Here is a 14,391-nt window from a genome sequence, read left to right as displayed (position 1 = left end):
CATTATGGTGACCAAAAGTCCCTAGATAGAAATACCAGTTATTTATTACCTTGTGGGGACATTTTTGATGCCCATGAGGGCTTATAAATCATGTGTTTCACATAATTAATGTATTTTGTTTTTATTTTTTGCAATGCAGATAGCGTTGTGTGAGAAGTAGGGTTAGAGGAAAAAATTACAGTTTTTACAATATAAAAACTGTTACATATGTTTAATGTCCCCATAAAACATGAAGCCATGTGTTTGTGTGTGTGTGTGTGTACCTGGTATTCCCTACCTGTCCCCACAAGGACAGTGATAGCATTAAATTCTGATCTTGTGGAGACATTTTTTTTTTTTAAAAGGAAAGCAACTTCGAAATCATACAGAATGTGTGTTTTTTTTGTGTGTGTGTGTGTGTGATGGGTAGGGTTAGCGATAAGGAATAGAAAATACAGCTTGTACAGTATAAAAACCTTTACGCCTGTGGAATGTCCTCATCATTATAGGAGTACCAATAGGAGTGTGTGTGTTATATTTCTGCTTACAATGTTTTACTCTCCCTAACTCTGAATAAGGCTGCGTGGCGATATTACTCCACTGATGGTAATCGTCCTTACCTTCAAGCCACTTGGCGTCACTATGAGTCTTCAGTCTTTGTCCTGAGGCATGTATAGGTGCCTGCTCTGACCGAAAAAAAAACAAGTGTTGTTTTTTTACTAATCTGCTTTTTTTCTTTTTTTCTTCTCTTTCTCTTCTTTTGGCTTGTTTTTCTTCTGTTTTTCCTCTTCTTCCTTTATCTCTTGTTCTTTTGGTTTTATATATTTTTGCATGTAGTGTGTGTGGCGTAGTTATGCGGCTGATGAAAATTCAGTTTCCGTTGCTACCTGGAAACCACATTTGAAGGCGTTGCATACCTGCAGTCCTACAAAGTAGGTACAAACCCCTGGCAGATGCTATTTCATTGCCTGCCTGCTCCCTCGCTTCATTCATTTTCCACAAAGGACAACTTTCTCCTTTCCCTCTATTTGTTTGATTTCCCCATGTAACGTAATTGTGCCTGTCTCCCACATGTTTCATTCTTCTTTTCACGTCCTCTTCATTAAATTATTCAAAAAAAGTAAATAGTCCATACTCCATTCCGTATTTGTCCATGGTCATCACAAGAATCATTATAAATAGACAATAGCAGGTCTAATGTAGGGCTAGCTGTCCATGAAATCACCTGATTGCAGTCTTTCTCTCAAAATGAAAGGACAAAAATGAAGAGAATGGACAGTAATGTTTCTCTCCATTTTGCATTTATGCCCAAATTCTGTTAAAATGGCCCAATTACAGATGACGTGAATGAACAGTGCTCCGTTTTGGTAAATGGTATTAGCAGTAGTCAAATTTGCAAACTGATTTAGACAATGGACATTATTACATTTGGCTTACCAATCATATATGCCCTTATATCACACAGGTCCCTGAAATGTAAATAAGCCTGCTATAAAGCTTTACTGTAAATACACAGAGAATAAACTAGTTATTTAATAGGGCTTTAACTATGGCACATTTGTTTGCTTGAGCTTTTGAATGTCATGCAATACACTGCATGATTTGATATGCATGTACTGTATATGGTAATGGTTGCATTTATTCAGGAATTATGTTTTCTGTTGCTTTTGATGCGTTAGTATGCATGAAGTATTTTATGGTAAACTGGATTCAATGAATCTAAACTTGTGTCATGTGTAGTTCATTGTCTTCTGAAGATCTCACTTATTTATTTCTCTTTCTACACCACCTTCTGACACCCAAAGGAAGGATCAAGGGGAGTCATCTACAAGGTTTGTCTTGCTCCATATGTTACATACTGTATACTATAAATATTTTACAACTGAGACAGAATGTTAGACATAACTATTGTTCTGCTAGTGTCAAAACTCATTTGACCGTGGAATGTTTCTGCATTGGAATAAAACATAAAAAGTTAATTGTGACTTTGTCTCATTGAACTGTGACCTTATATCTCAAACTCTTACTTTACATTTTGCAGTGTAGCTTAATATTTCATAATTGTGTTCCACATAACTATGACTTTAATTAGCTCAATTTGATTTTATATCTTACTTTCTCCAAAAAAAAAAGGAACAAAAGTTGTCACTAGGGCAGTACCTTTTCAAAATACTGGTACCTTAAAGGTACATATTAGTTCCTAAAGTGTACATATTAGTACCTAAAAGGTACAAAAGTGTACCTTTTGAAAAGGTACCGCCCCAGTGATAGCTTTTGTACCTTTTATTCCGACAGTGTACGGTGTGATTTCCGATTTGACTTTCTACAGGTAGCTCTCATTTATGGCTTTGTTTCTAGTAAGTGCAACTGTTCACTATGTGGCTTTATCTCTCAAAATATTGGCTTTGTTTCTTTTTTTTGCAATTACTTTAAGTTTTAATCTGAGGTGGAAACAGGCTTTTGATCAGTAGTAGTTTAGTCAACACAAAATCATCTTTCCTCTGATGTCTGAGACATTGCTGCCATCGGTTATGAAGTGCACACTAATTTTCAGGATGCATTAGCATTAAAGAGAGAAAATAATGGAGATGAAAAAGTCAAGTCAGACTGTTTGAATGACTGCATTATACAGTGACTACAAATGCACAGTGTCATCAGTCCAGATAACAGGAAGAGCCAGTGGTGTTATCTGCGTAATCACTAAGATAGAACTTCAGATTGAGCCGTAATAGTGTGGCCAGCACGAACAAGGCCAGACAAAATCATTTCCACATCATTATTTATTTATGAAGTGCAGAACAAATAATTTAGAATGATTTATTTATCTGTAACAATAGTCTGAAGAGTGAACATCAGATTTCAGAGGCGTTTGGATATGGTGCTTCTGTGCGTTCTGTCCAGTTGTTTGTGTGAAACGACTATCCATCCACTCATTATGATGCAGTACTCATCAATGACCAAGAGGCAGTGATACCATAATTAGCGTGGCTGCTAATGTGACCAGTGTTAATTTTGACACAAAATTTTAATTTAGTTTTAGTCTTAGTCTTTTGACTATAATTCTTTTTAGTTTTAGTCAAGTTTTAGTCATCTGATTTGTTTTAATTTTAGTCTTATTTTAGTCGACTAAAATTGCTTGGTATTTTAGTCGACTAAAATTGCTTGGTATTTTAGTCGACTAAAATAAGACTAAAATCAATAACAGATTTACTAGACAATTTTTTACAGCTGGTATAGGAAACAAACTTAACCAAAATATATAAAACACAAATTCAACTTTATTTCAACACAACTGTGTCTTTATTTCGATTCAAAAGCTTTTATGCAGCAACAAACACTGTCATGATAATGTAAACAATAACTAGCTGCCAATTGACCATCAATAAAAGAAAAATAAAGTTAGGTCCAGGACCTTAAAGCTTACAGCTGAGCTGAACAATAAGTGCATACATTTAAAGTAAATATTTAATAAGTTGGCAGCTAGGTGGATAAAAAAAGTAACAAGATTTTATAAGGTATTCATTTGTCTAGCAATATTGTATGTTTTAAATACTACAATATTGCTAGATTTGTATGTATAATGATAGGATGTGAACATTCATGTTTCACATGACTAATATAGAAACATTTGTGATATTGTCAACAAGTAGAACATTATAAAATATACTAAACATTAGTATTAATCAAATGTATTTATCATGATATTACGTATTAGTATTGTGCTCTCATCTAACTTGAAGAAGGGGCTATTTTACAGTACTTTTCAGTTCGTAATATTTAATGCTACAACATCTACGCACTGCACTATTCCAATTTTGCTTAGCTCAATAAACAAAAGAACATCGTTGTGAAATTACATTTGAGAAAATGTCCGGGTGGCTCGTCTGTAAATGTCTTTTCAAATTGGTTGTGTTCTTGCCACGAATGAGCGCTCTGCGTGCTTTACACTTTGTTTTGTTTTGTTCGTCGTCAAACGTGAAGTGAGCTGTGGACATTTTGTCGCTCTTTTAGACAGTAGGGACTTTAAGCAACAGCTGCGAATGGAACGGCTACAGCGACCGGAAGTTTGCCGTCACACCGCTGTAGCCAAGAAGGTAAAAGTCACTAAGCAACGGTAAAACAGAACAGCGCAACGCAGCATTAATTCATTTATTGAGATCCAAAAAAATATATAATTTAAAAAAGCAAGAGAAGGATTGGTTTTGGCGTTAAATGACAATCTTTTGTCAGAAGAGGAGTTTTTAATATTGTATGATGTAAAAAAGTCTAAAAACATAACATTTATTTACCTAACCTCTCACGTTGTAGCGACTCCGGCAAATCAGCTGTTCTCCCGTAGTAGACCGTTAAATTAGAACGTCAGAAAGTAGCAGTTAAATTCGCGCAGGCGCAATACAACGCCAGAATGGCGTTGCCGTTCCACCAGAGGCTGTTGCTTAAAGTCCCTATCACCTCTTCGAATGCCGTCTTCCCGGGAGCTCATAAACTGAAAACCTTCGCTTCACGTCTCAATAAGTCAGGCTCTGATTGGTTCTCTTCTCTCATGCAGTCTGTTCTGTTTTGCCGGTTCTTTTGCTCATTCCTCGCATCTCTCCCGTCTGCTGATTTGATTTTCGTCACAGTCTATTTTCGTCTCGTCCTTTATTCGTTGACGATAATGTCAATCAATTTAGTCATAGTTTTAGTCTCCATCAGTGCCTTCTATTTTAGTTTTCGTTTCGTTTTCGTCGGCAAAAATATATTCGTGACGAAAATAATGACGAAAATATTTAGTCAACGAAATTAACACTGAATGTGACATTATTGAGCAGAAGAGGATGACTCACTGCAGTGCTGCATTTTTGAGTGGCCGCTGCTCTTTTCTCTGACTCATGTTCAGCTGTCTGTCCCATTGTTTTCTCTGAAATAGAGAGGAGTGCAGTGTGTTTTCTCTTCAACTGGATACTGATAATGATTTTTCATGAGTGTTCTACAGAAAATATAATCTAGCTTTTTGTGAAGAGATGAAATTGCTAATAAGGCAAATTAACTTGAAAGTGAGTTAAATACCATTCATCCATTCATTTACATCCGAAAGGTAAACTCTAAAGCTGCGAAAATAACTGTCCATGCATTTTCATTGCAAAATTTTCACTCCGCATCTTTAGTGAATACTGTTCTCTATGTGAATCGTGCTTTATGCATCACTCAACTATTTATGACAAGAGACAATTCATCTTTTTTAGCTGCAAAAATGTATAAATGAGATTTGACTTTGCATCAATGACCTGTGAACATCTCTGAATTCACGTGACTAAATAATATTCATTGTTAGAAAATGTAATAATTCAAATTAGCAAAGCAATCAAATACTTAAGATTTCGATCTACGGTGTTGACCATGTGCCATAATGTTAATAACCATTCATGAAAAACCACTCACAAAACATGTAATAAAAACATTAAACTTTCAAGCCACATTGATGTAAATGAGATGACTTTTGATCCCTCTGCTCTCGATGTTCCTCTAGAGTCTTTCGTCTTACATTAGATTTTGTCTTGGCATATTTCACCTGAAGGGGTCTTTCCTAATGATTGTTTGGAGTGTTTGTTTGACTGCACTTCTAATACTACAGGGGTCTAAGCAAGCAATGCAGAACTAATATAAATGACTTGGCCTTTGCACTTTTTGTACTTCATGCCGCTCTTTGATTGCCATTGCCATGTCTCATGGCAGGAAGGAAAGTGCTGTTCTTTCTTCCACTCTCTTATTCTCTCCCTCTTTCCCCTCTCAGTCAGAAACTGAGTTTTAAGGACCGGGTAAGAATGGCAAGCCCACGTGGACAGAGCGTTAAAAGCAGGCAGACAGCTGTTACAGACAGACGTTCGCCCGGAGCTGAGATCAGCACGGATGGATCGAGTCCTGCCAAGGTCCAGAAGAGCTGGAGTTTTAATGACCGCACCAGATTCAGACCCTCCCTCCGTCTCAAGAGCCAACCACGGTCCACCCCTGAAGGTGAACTACATTCCGATTGGAGAATTACTTTAAACCAATTAGTGATTTTATTGCATTAAATTTTTTTAATTTAGCTTAATTTATTTATTCTGCACTTGCTGTGTAGTGAAGAGATATAATGAAAATCTAAATCTGAACATAAACTGGGAATTTTTTTTCCCTTCCTCCAGATTCATTAAATAAATAACATTTTGTCTGATCTGATTCTTAAAATCTCAGAATTTCAGGTAACCAATATAATTACAGCCAGCTAATAATAGTTGTCATACTTATAATGCTTATGATTGTAACTATCAGAATTTTTGGTTGTTATTAAAAATAATAGTTTGTCCTTCTGATTGAGATCATTGAGAGTCCTGATTGGGTCCCAAAGGCCATTGATTAATCTAGGATTGATTTCTTCTTCCCATTTTCTATCTTTCCTCTTTTCTTTGTTTATGGCAGATTGTTGGTGTGTAAGCATGCCATGTGGTGATATGATTAGAATTGTGTTTAATTAACTTCTGTTCATTGAACCAATGGCAGGAGTGCAACGGAAGACTGCAAATGTGATATTACTTTTATACAAAAGTTCGATAATAAAAGGAGTCAATGTGGAGTTGATTTTAAGACACAATTATATTGACACAAAAATGAAACCAAAGCAGAAACAACCATTGCACGTCTTAAAGCAACACACTATAGTAGTGTATAGTAGTGAGTAAATGATTCAGTGACTCATAATACATACAAAGATGATGTATCAATGTGGCCTACAGAAAAGTTCACTGAAAAATCACCACCACAAATGCGGCTCTGTTTACGGCACATCCCATATGAGGTTAAGACATCTCTCTGTTGTAATTAATGTATTATGTATAATTCAGACATAATAATGAATGTGTTACAAACTAAGGTAGTGCTAAATGTAAAACAAAGTGCAAGAGGATGATCTGGAATAAATGAGGAGTTTACTGAGGACGAAGGAGAATACAGACAAAAAACTAGATTACATTCAGCCTTAACAAACAGATGCACATTCGGGTAAGGTTATAATACTTTTACACGTCAGGAGGTGATGAGGGAACTGGAAACAGGTGGGAAGAATCAATTAACCAAAACTAGGAGGAAGGTGACCAAAAAAGGAAACAGAAAGTTCATAAACGTGACAGTATGTGTATATCTAAGCATGGGATGATTTAGATATAATGTGAAGTCTTTACCCTTTGGGATAGCTGTAAGGCATACGGCATAATATCATATACATTATAAAATCAGTTTAGTGAAATGGTTAATTATTATTAAAAATTATTACCCAACTGTAAGTGTCTTAATGTGCTTCTTGTACTGTCACTCTGCAGCCTAAGCGTACAGAACTTTCATAACACAAACGAGAACCCACAACCATACAGGCGAATGTAATGGGAACCCCTTTTCTGATTCCCAGCAACACCTTCAGAATTAAAATTTTGGTCCCACTTTATATTAGGTGGCCTTAACTACTATGTACTTACAAAAAACAGTGCTTACAAAAAGCACAATGTGCTTATTGTGTTCATATTGTATTGTAAAACACTTTTGCTGCTTTTGAGGTGGGATGGGGTAAGGTTAGGGAGAGGGTTGGAGGGTTGGAGGGTATGGGTAAGTTTAAGGGTGGGTTAAGGTGTAAAATATGGGTCAACAGTGTAATTATAAATGTAATAACAGAAATTAAATACAGATGTAATTAAATGACGTTTTTTTTTTAAATATAAGTACAATGTAAAAACATGTATGTACACAATAAGTACATGTACTAAATTATTAATTAAAATGTAAGTACATAGTAGTTAATGCCACTTAATATAAAGTGGGTCCAAAATTTTTGCTTCATGGTCATATATGAATCAAACAAACACAATTCACATTTACAAAATATAATAAGGTTTATATGTCAATAACCAGTCATTCAGTAATCTTACTGGCATCATGTCTCTCCAACTCAAACACACCAGTCAATTTATTCACCATATTGAGTACTCACTGACTACAACTGCAAACTGATTTTTATTTTTGTTATAATTGGAGTGTTCTTTTTTCAGCCAATGTTATTTATTTATTCAATATTATTTTATTTATAAAGGAATATTAAACCCAAAAATGGAACAATTTTTGAAAATGTACTGACCCTCAGGTCATCCAAGTGATAAAAACATCACAATAATCCACAAGTATTCCACATAATTCCAGTCCATCAATTAAAATCTTTTGAAGTGAAAAACTGCATGTTTGTAATAACAAATCCATCATTATAACATTTTAACTTAAAACCGTTGCTTCTGGCTAAAATACAAACCATAATCCATAAAATTGCTTTCTCCAGTGGAAAAAAATCTGCGAAAAGTAAAGAATCAGGAGAGAAATATGAAGATCAACAACTGTTCACATGCTAAAACAGGCAAACATAGTTATGTGCGTGGATTTTGATGTTAGGAAAACTTCTCTAAATCTGTTTAGAAGAAACAAACCCAACTTAGATGGCCTGAGAGTGAGTAAAGTTTCAGCAAATTTCCATTATTGAGTGAACTATTCCTTGCTAATTCCTTTATTATTTTAATTAGCACACAGATTTTAATCAACCATTTTAAACAATTACCCTGACATGCAGTTTACAGACTGGGTTCTGTGTTTAAAGAGTTTTTCATCACTGAATTTTAGCAGGCCTTGTGAGGGACCGTCAGGAAAAGTCTCTCCATCTGTTTGATTGTTATAAATCTAGTGAGCGGCGTGTGAATCTTATAACCTTTCGAGAAGTAGCACAATTCTACAGTCAACAATCCTTTAGCCACAAAACACAAACTGAAAATCTTATTGTAACCAGAAGCATATATCCCTTCCTCAGTGATTCCCTATGGCTGTAAATATCTTCCTCTTTCAATAGACTGATCGATTACAGCCTCTCTAGTCAGTCTGTGAGAATCCTTGAATTAGCATTAATCCTGAGCATCCAACACTTCCCTTTCTCTCGTGTACATCATAGTTGTAGCCAGAGATAACCTTTTGTACAGTAGGTGCAGAAATACACTTGAATCTGCATTCACCTGTGAAAATGATACCCAAAAAATCCGAACTATTACCAATTTAGATAATCTACTGTTAAACAAGGAAAGAAATTAACGTTATGAACTACTTCATTAGTTTATATTAATTTGCAATTGCTGCATTTTTCCTCTGACGTTGGTCTCAGATGTTGTTTCGAGTAGGATTTTTGAACCTAAGATAAAAAAAAAATGAATGCGGCTTTTTGTTTGTTTGCTTGCTTTTCTTTTGCTTATTACTCTTCCATTTCCCCCCCAGCTCTTTTCATTTGTGGATGGCTTTCACTTAATCTCTCCTTTTTGACTGACTGCTTTTTGTGACTGACTCTGTATTACTTTTTTGACATTTTCATTGTCTGTCTCGTAGGTGAGGCTAACGTTGGCATGGATGAGGCTTTTGATGAGAGAGGCTGTCACTGTGACATGTCAGCGGAGGATCTGCCGCCTGCACTGAAGACCATCATCAGAGCAATGAGGTACTGTAAGATCACTTCTCTCATTGCTGTATAGTATTTCAGAACTCTTCAGCATTGGATGAGCGATCAGTGATTAGAGATATGAATTAATTCAAAGGGTTGCCACAGCAAAAGCTTGGAATGTTCAGTGAAGCAGGACCGCCTAAAGAAGACTGAGTACATTTTTCATTCCTCATAATTAAAGCAAAAGTTAGACGCTGGAAAAAATAAGCACAGGCCACTGGTTGAGCCAATGTTGCTTTGTTGGACTGGTGTCTGTACAGTATATCAAAAAACGAGTTGAACAAACGCAGGGTTACATAATTGGTTTTACCAGAGTGTTTCATCGCGTTTGGATGGATAACTGCTTAAACCTGCTTTTTGTGGTTCAGGCCTCATGCAGAGAGGGCAATGTTTTACTGCACTGCAGAGCCACAGTGTTTACAGTTTTCTGAGAAATCAACCTACAAAAGGTTTACTTCAACTCTAGAGAAAATATTTCAACATAAATACTTAAAAATATGCACATCGCCTTTAATGAAAATGGCATTGTCTGCTTGTCAGACTTATCTAATTATTCTCATAGTTACTGAGAGCTTGAGATGAATCAGTGTCTCATTATCTCATTTCACTAATTTCACTATGAAGAAAGAATACTGTCATACTGTTCACACTTCACACACATCAACCACGCTCTATTCTTTTTGTTTTGTCTAGTGTGTGTGGGTCAGTGGAAAGCTGAGTGCTAGATTGTCAGGATGTGCTCATTTTTTCCAGCCTCTCACTTTTGCTTTTACTATGAGGAATGTAAAATGAACTCAGTCTTCTTTAGGCTGTCCTGCTTCACTGAATATTCCGAGCTTTAGGCGAAATGCGGTGGTAACCCTTTAGCTTTCAGCTGGGGTCTGTTTGGTCGTGTGTGTGACACCAATCTCAGACTTTTGCAGGGTGTTGGATTTGTCTACGCTGTCATTTGATCACCTTAGTTTTCAGAAACATTGCTGTGGTTATTCTGAGTCAACCCAATTTGATTTGATTTGAAATATACTGGGCTAAGGATTTTTTTTTATTATTATTATTGTTCCCTTTGATAATCTAGTCACTGAAAAATCATCAGTTCAATAATCAGTATCATGTATTATTATCAGTTGTACTGAATTTTACTCAAAACAACAAGTTTGTGCACACATATTTTTGGGCTGCATAAGACTTCAAAGGAAGAATAACGTTAGGATATGGTTTGCAGGATCATGAAATTCCATGTGGCGAAGAAGAAGTTCAAGGAAACGCTGCGCCCATATGATGTGAAGGATGTAATAGAGCAATATTCAGCCGGTCATCTAGACATGCTCTGTCGAATTAAAAGTCTGCAAACCAGGTAAGACACTCCTGTACGAACATGTTTTTGCATATGCAAAATTTCTGGGTTAGTAAGCTGTTTATATATCATTTTATTCAGCAAAATGTAAAAATGGCGCTGGGGGGGGGGCGCTGTAAAGGGGCATGGGGTCGCATGTTCGAGCCTCGGTATCATCAGGGATTGTAGATGGGGAGTGAATGTAAAATGCTCTTTTCCACCACAACTGAGGTGAGACCCTTGAGCAAGGCACAGAACCCCCAACTGCTTCTCGGGCGCTGCAGCAAAACTGGCTGCCCACTGCTCCGGGTGTGTGTTCACTACTCACTGCTGTGTGTGTGTGCACTTGAATGGGTTAAATGCAGAGCACAAATTATGAGTATGACACCATACTTGGCTACACGTCACTTTCACTTTTCACTTTCACTTATTTTAATTTGTTCTCAAACTTGATGTATAAATACTGTATGTGTAAATATATTTGTAATATAGGCCAGAGGAGAAATGGTCCACAGAATGAGCCTGGTTTCTTCCAAAGTTTTTTTTTCTTCATGTCAATTGACACTCATTGAAACATATTCATAAATCAACACTTTCTCCCATAACACAACATTTAATGCTCATATATTTAAACATAGCAGCAATAATCATTGTTTTTAACATGCAGCCAATCAACAGAGGTTAACAATGGCACAGGCAATCAAGAATTTAATTCAATAAGAACATTCTTGTGTAACTTCAGTTTGAACATCAGTCTACGTTGCATAATATGTGAACTAAAACAGCTAATATCACATTAGGAACAGGGTTCATACCTGAAACACACTCAACAATAACAATCAAAGATTATAACAACCCCATTCATGACCTTATCCACACTGGTATGTTGGGTTTGCATTAATGTCATCACGTCACATCTGTTCTGAGGGCCCTGAGGCAGTGCTTATCCTTGTTCATATATGGGTCACTGGGTGGTGGTGAAGCCCTGAGGTTCTGCCATACAATGTGATGCGGAGTGTTTAAGAAGCTATATATCATTATTGCAAATCATTATTTGCCATTATTCATCATGGCTGCATACATTTTCAACTCGGGACACTTTTTGCGTTTGAATGTGTGTACTGCCTTGCTGCATATTTTGGGGAAAATGCTGAATGCATAGAATGTCAGATTACTCTGTAATGATTCATGATCAGTTAGAAAAAAATATACGAAAGACATTTTGACGTATCTGCTGAGATTATGTATGTCATAACCAACTGGATGCTTTGGAATTCTATAAAACCCTGGGAGTTGAGATGTAGTCTAATTTAAAAGGTAAAAAAGGCAGACAGTTGTATGCCAATGATCTCTTTTCAAGCCATTTGTCACTTTAAATCTGTATCTTTTTTATTTTATTTTCTCCCTGAGGCCTAGTGGAGTCAAATGATCAAGGTTTGTAATGAAGTGAGACCAGTGCCACCATGTGACCAAAACACAACATCACAGTTCCTGACGTTTTTCATAGTCTAAAATGAACAACAAATTAACAATAAGTCTATATCATTTTGAATTCCTCATTAAGGACATAAGTGTACAAGATACATTCAAATCTTGAATCTGGTTTGCTAATAGTAGCAATTTCTACCATTATTTCTGTCATCATAGTTTCTCTCAATTCATTATCTGCTCATTGGGATGTGAATCTTCATTTCTTTGCACACATATCATTCCTGTCTTTTTGCTAACATCTCTCTCACTCATTTTCAGGGTGGATCAGATTCTTGGTAGAGGCCAGATGCCTGTGGATAAAAAGGTCAGAGAAAAGCTGTTATCTGACGGAGACATTCTGGAAGACGTGAGCATGCTGGGAAGGGTGTGTAAGGTAGAAAGACAGGTGAGTATAGAGACACTCAGTGAAACAGTACATTACATAATCACATGTCCCGTATGTCACACTGAATCAATCCATCTCATATTTCATTGAATGTAATTAAATATGTATTAACTATGCATCATAGGATATATATATATATATTTCCCCTTATCTGTTTTCAAACTGTTTATTGAAGAACCACTGTATTAAACATGTTTTCTGACAAACAATCTGTGTTCTGTTTACCGTCTCTATAGGTACAGTCTATTGAAGCTAAGCTGGACTCTTTGCTGGACATCTACCGGCAGGTTCTGCAAAAGGGTTCTTCTTCTGCCCTCACTCTCTCCTCTCTTCCTCCTTTTGGGTTGGAGGAGACCTCCGACTATCAGAGTACCATCTTCAGTAAGGATCTCTCTTGCTCCTCCCAGGTCAGCCATCCCATCTGTGGTAATCACCCCAGAGCCCTCCAACTAATATTAGCCCCCAAAGAACTCAACCTCAACCAGAACAACTCCACAGCATCATCTCCTGGGCTCAATCCGGCCTCTGCCTCACCTTTTAATCCATTAACCTTCCAGGTTCCGTCAACCCCATCCTTGGAGTGTCCATCAGCACAAGGCAGTCCTTCTCAAATCCTCAGCGCCAGCAGTTTTCACTCTTCTGCAGGCCACTTTCCATGTGTCCGTCAACCACCTCCTCATCTTCCATCGCCGGCCTCGTCAAAACTTTCTACTGTTCCTCCACAAACAGGCCACGTTCGCAGCATGGGACCCTCTAGGTCAGACCCCAACGACTACTCCAAATCCTGCTTCAGAGAAGCTGGGATAGACTTTGGGCTTAACTCTAGTATTAGCTGCAAGCTTCAACAAAAAAACAGACCCAGTGCTAAAGAGGACAGTTCTTGGAGGAGACATATAAGCATGGATGCAGAGATGGACCCTCTTGCTCCAGTCTCACCTCTAGCCTCAATTCAAGGCCAGTGCAGTGGGGATAGAGGACTGGGAAAGTCCCTCTCTGTACAGGACCTCATGCATCCTGCTCTGGAAGGTCTTGGTGTGAACATACTTTCTAGTCAGACTAGTTTCTCCACCAGTGTAAGCAGCAGCCAGGACTCTTCAGCTGGGGGCATTGAGATGGGATTAGGGGCCTGGGGAGAAGCTGATCTCTTCATCAGCGATAGAGACCTTGAGATCTCAAATAAGAGACATTCTCAAGGGTTCAACTTTCTCTCCCAGCCCCCCATTGATGCATCCTATTCCTCCGAGCTGCTTAGGACAAGTAACACAGCTGGTGCTAGTCACAACGTAGGAAGTGGACCTACCCCCATTACGGGCAGCAATGAGACTATGAACAAGCCACATGTTCGACTAAAATAACGCAATATCTAATGTGTTAGAAACTTTTAGAAACCACCTCTGATGGAATTAAACTTTGATATGAAAGCTTATTTTAAATTGGATTGTTTTGTATTTTTATGAGGGCAAAGCAAATTTAGATCATTTTTTTGTGTTCTATTAGATTGGTTTATTTGAAAGAAATGATTACGATTTCATAAAGGCCACCGTACATGACATATCATTGCATGCATTGTTCTTTTACAAATGTACTGTAAGATTTTTTTTTAAAGTCTAATAGAATGTGGTAGATTAATAATCAAATTGTTGAAATGATCAAAGAGATGGCATGAACTATTCA

At 37.1% G+C, this 14,391-nt stretch overlaps 1 protein-coding gene across 2 annotated transcripts in view; it reads left to right on the top strand.

Annotated features, from left to right (window-relative positions):
• LOC128015723 (potassium voltage-gated channel subfamily KQT member 5) overlaps positions 1 to 14,315 on the top strand; it is a 106,453-nt gene extending 92,138 nt beyond the window's left edge. The window contains exons 8-15 of one of the 2 annotated variants that reach the window (XM_052599810.1): positions 817 to 911; positions 1,785 to 1,811; positions 5,753 to 5,973; positions 9,397 to 9,505; positions 10,731 to 10,862; positions 12,591 to 12,717; positions 12,954 to 13,124; positions 13,275 to 14,315. In XM_052599810.1, coding sequence (XP_052455770.1) covers positions 817 to 911; positions 1,785 to 1,811; positions 5,753 to 5,973; positions 9,397 to 9,505; positions 10,731 to 10,862; positions 12,591 to 12,717; positions 12,954 to 13,124; positions 13,275 to 14,072 — 1,680 coding nt within the window. In that variant the 3' untranslated portion in view covers positions 14,073 to 14,315. Of the gene's footprint in view, positions 1 to 816; positions 912 to 1,784; positions 1,812 to 5,752; positions 5,974 to 9,396; positions 9,506 to 10,730; positions 10,863 to 12,590; positions 12,718 to 12,953 lie in introns of both variants that reach the window. The other variant, XM_052599800.1, reaches the window with a different exon arrangement.
• Positions 14,316 to 14,391: the final 76 nt, after the last annotated feature.

Source organism: Carassius gibelio, chromosome A1, assembly GCF_023724105.1.
Source record: "Carassius gibelio isolate Cgi1373 ecotype wild population from Czech Republic chromosome A1, carGib1.2-hapl.c, whole genome shotgun sequence".
Taxonomy (NCBI): Eukaryota; Metazoa; Chordata; class Actinopteri; order Cypriniformes; family Cyprinidae; genus Carassius; species Carassius gibelio.
Note: the sequence above shows the minus strand (reverse complement) of the source record. Positions and strands in the feature narration are given on the sequence as shown.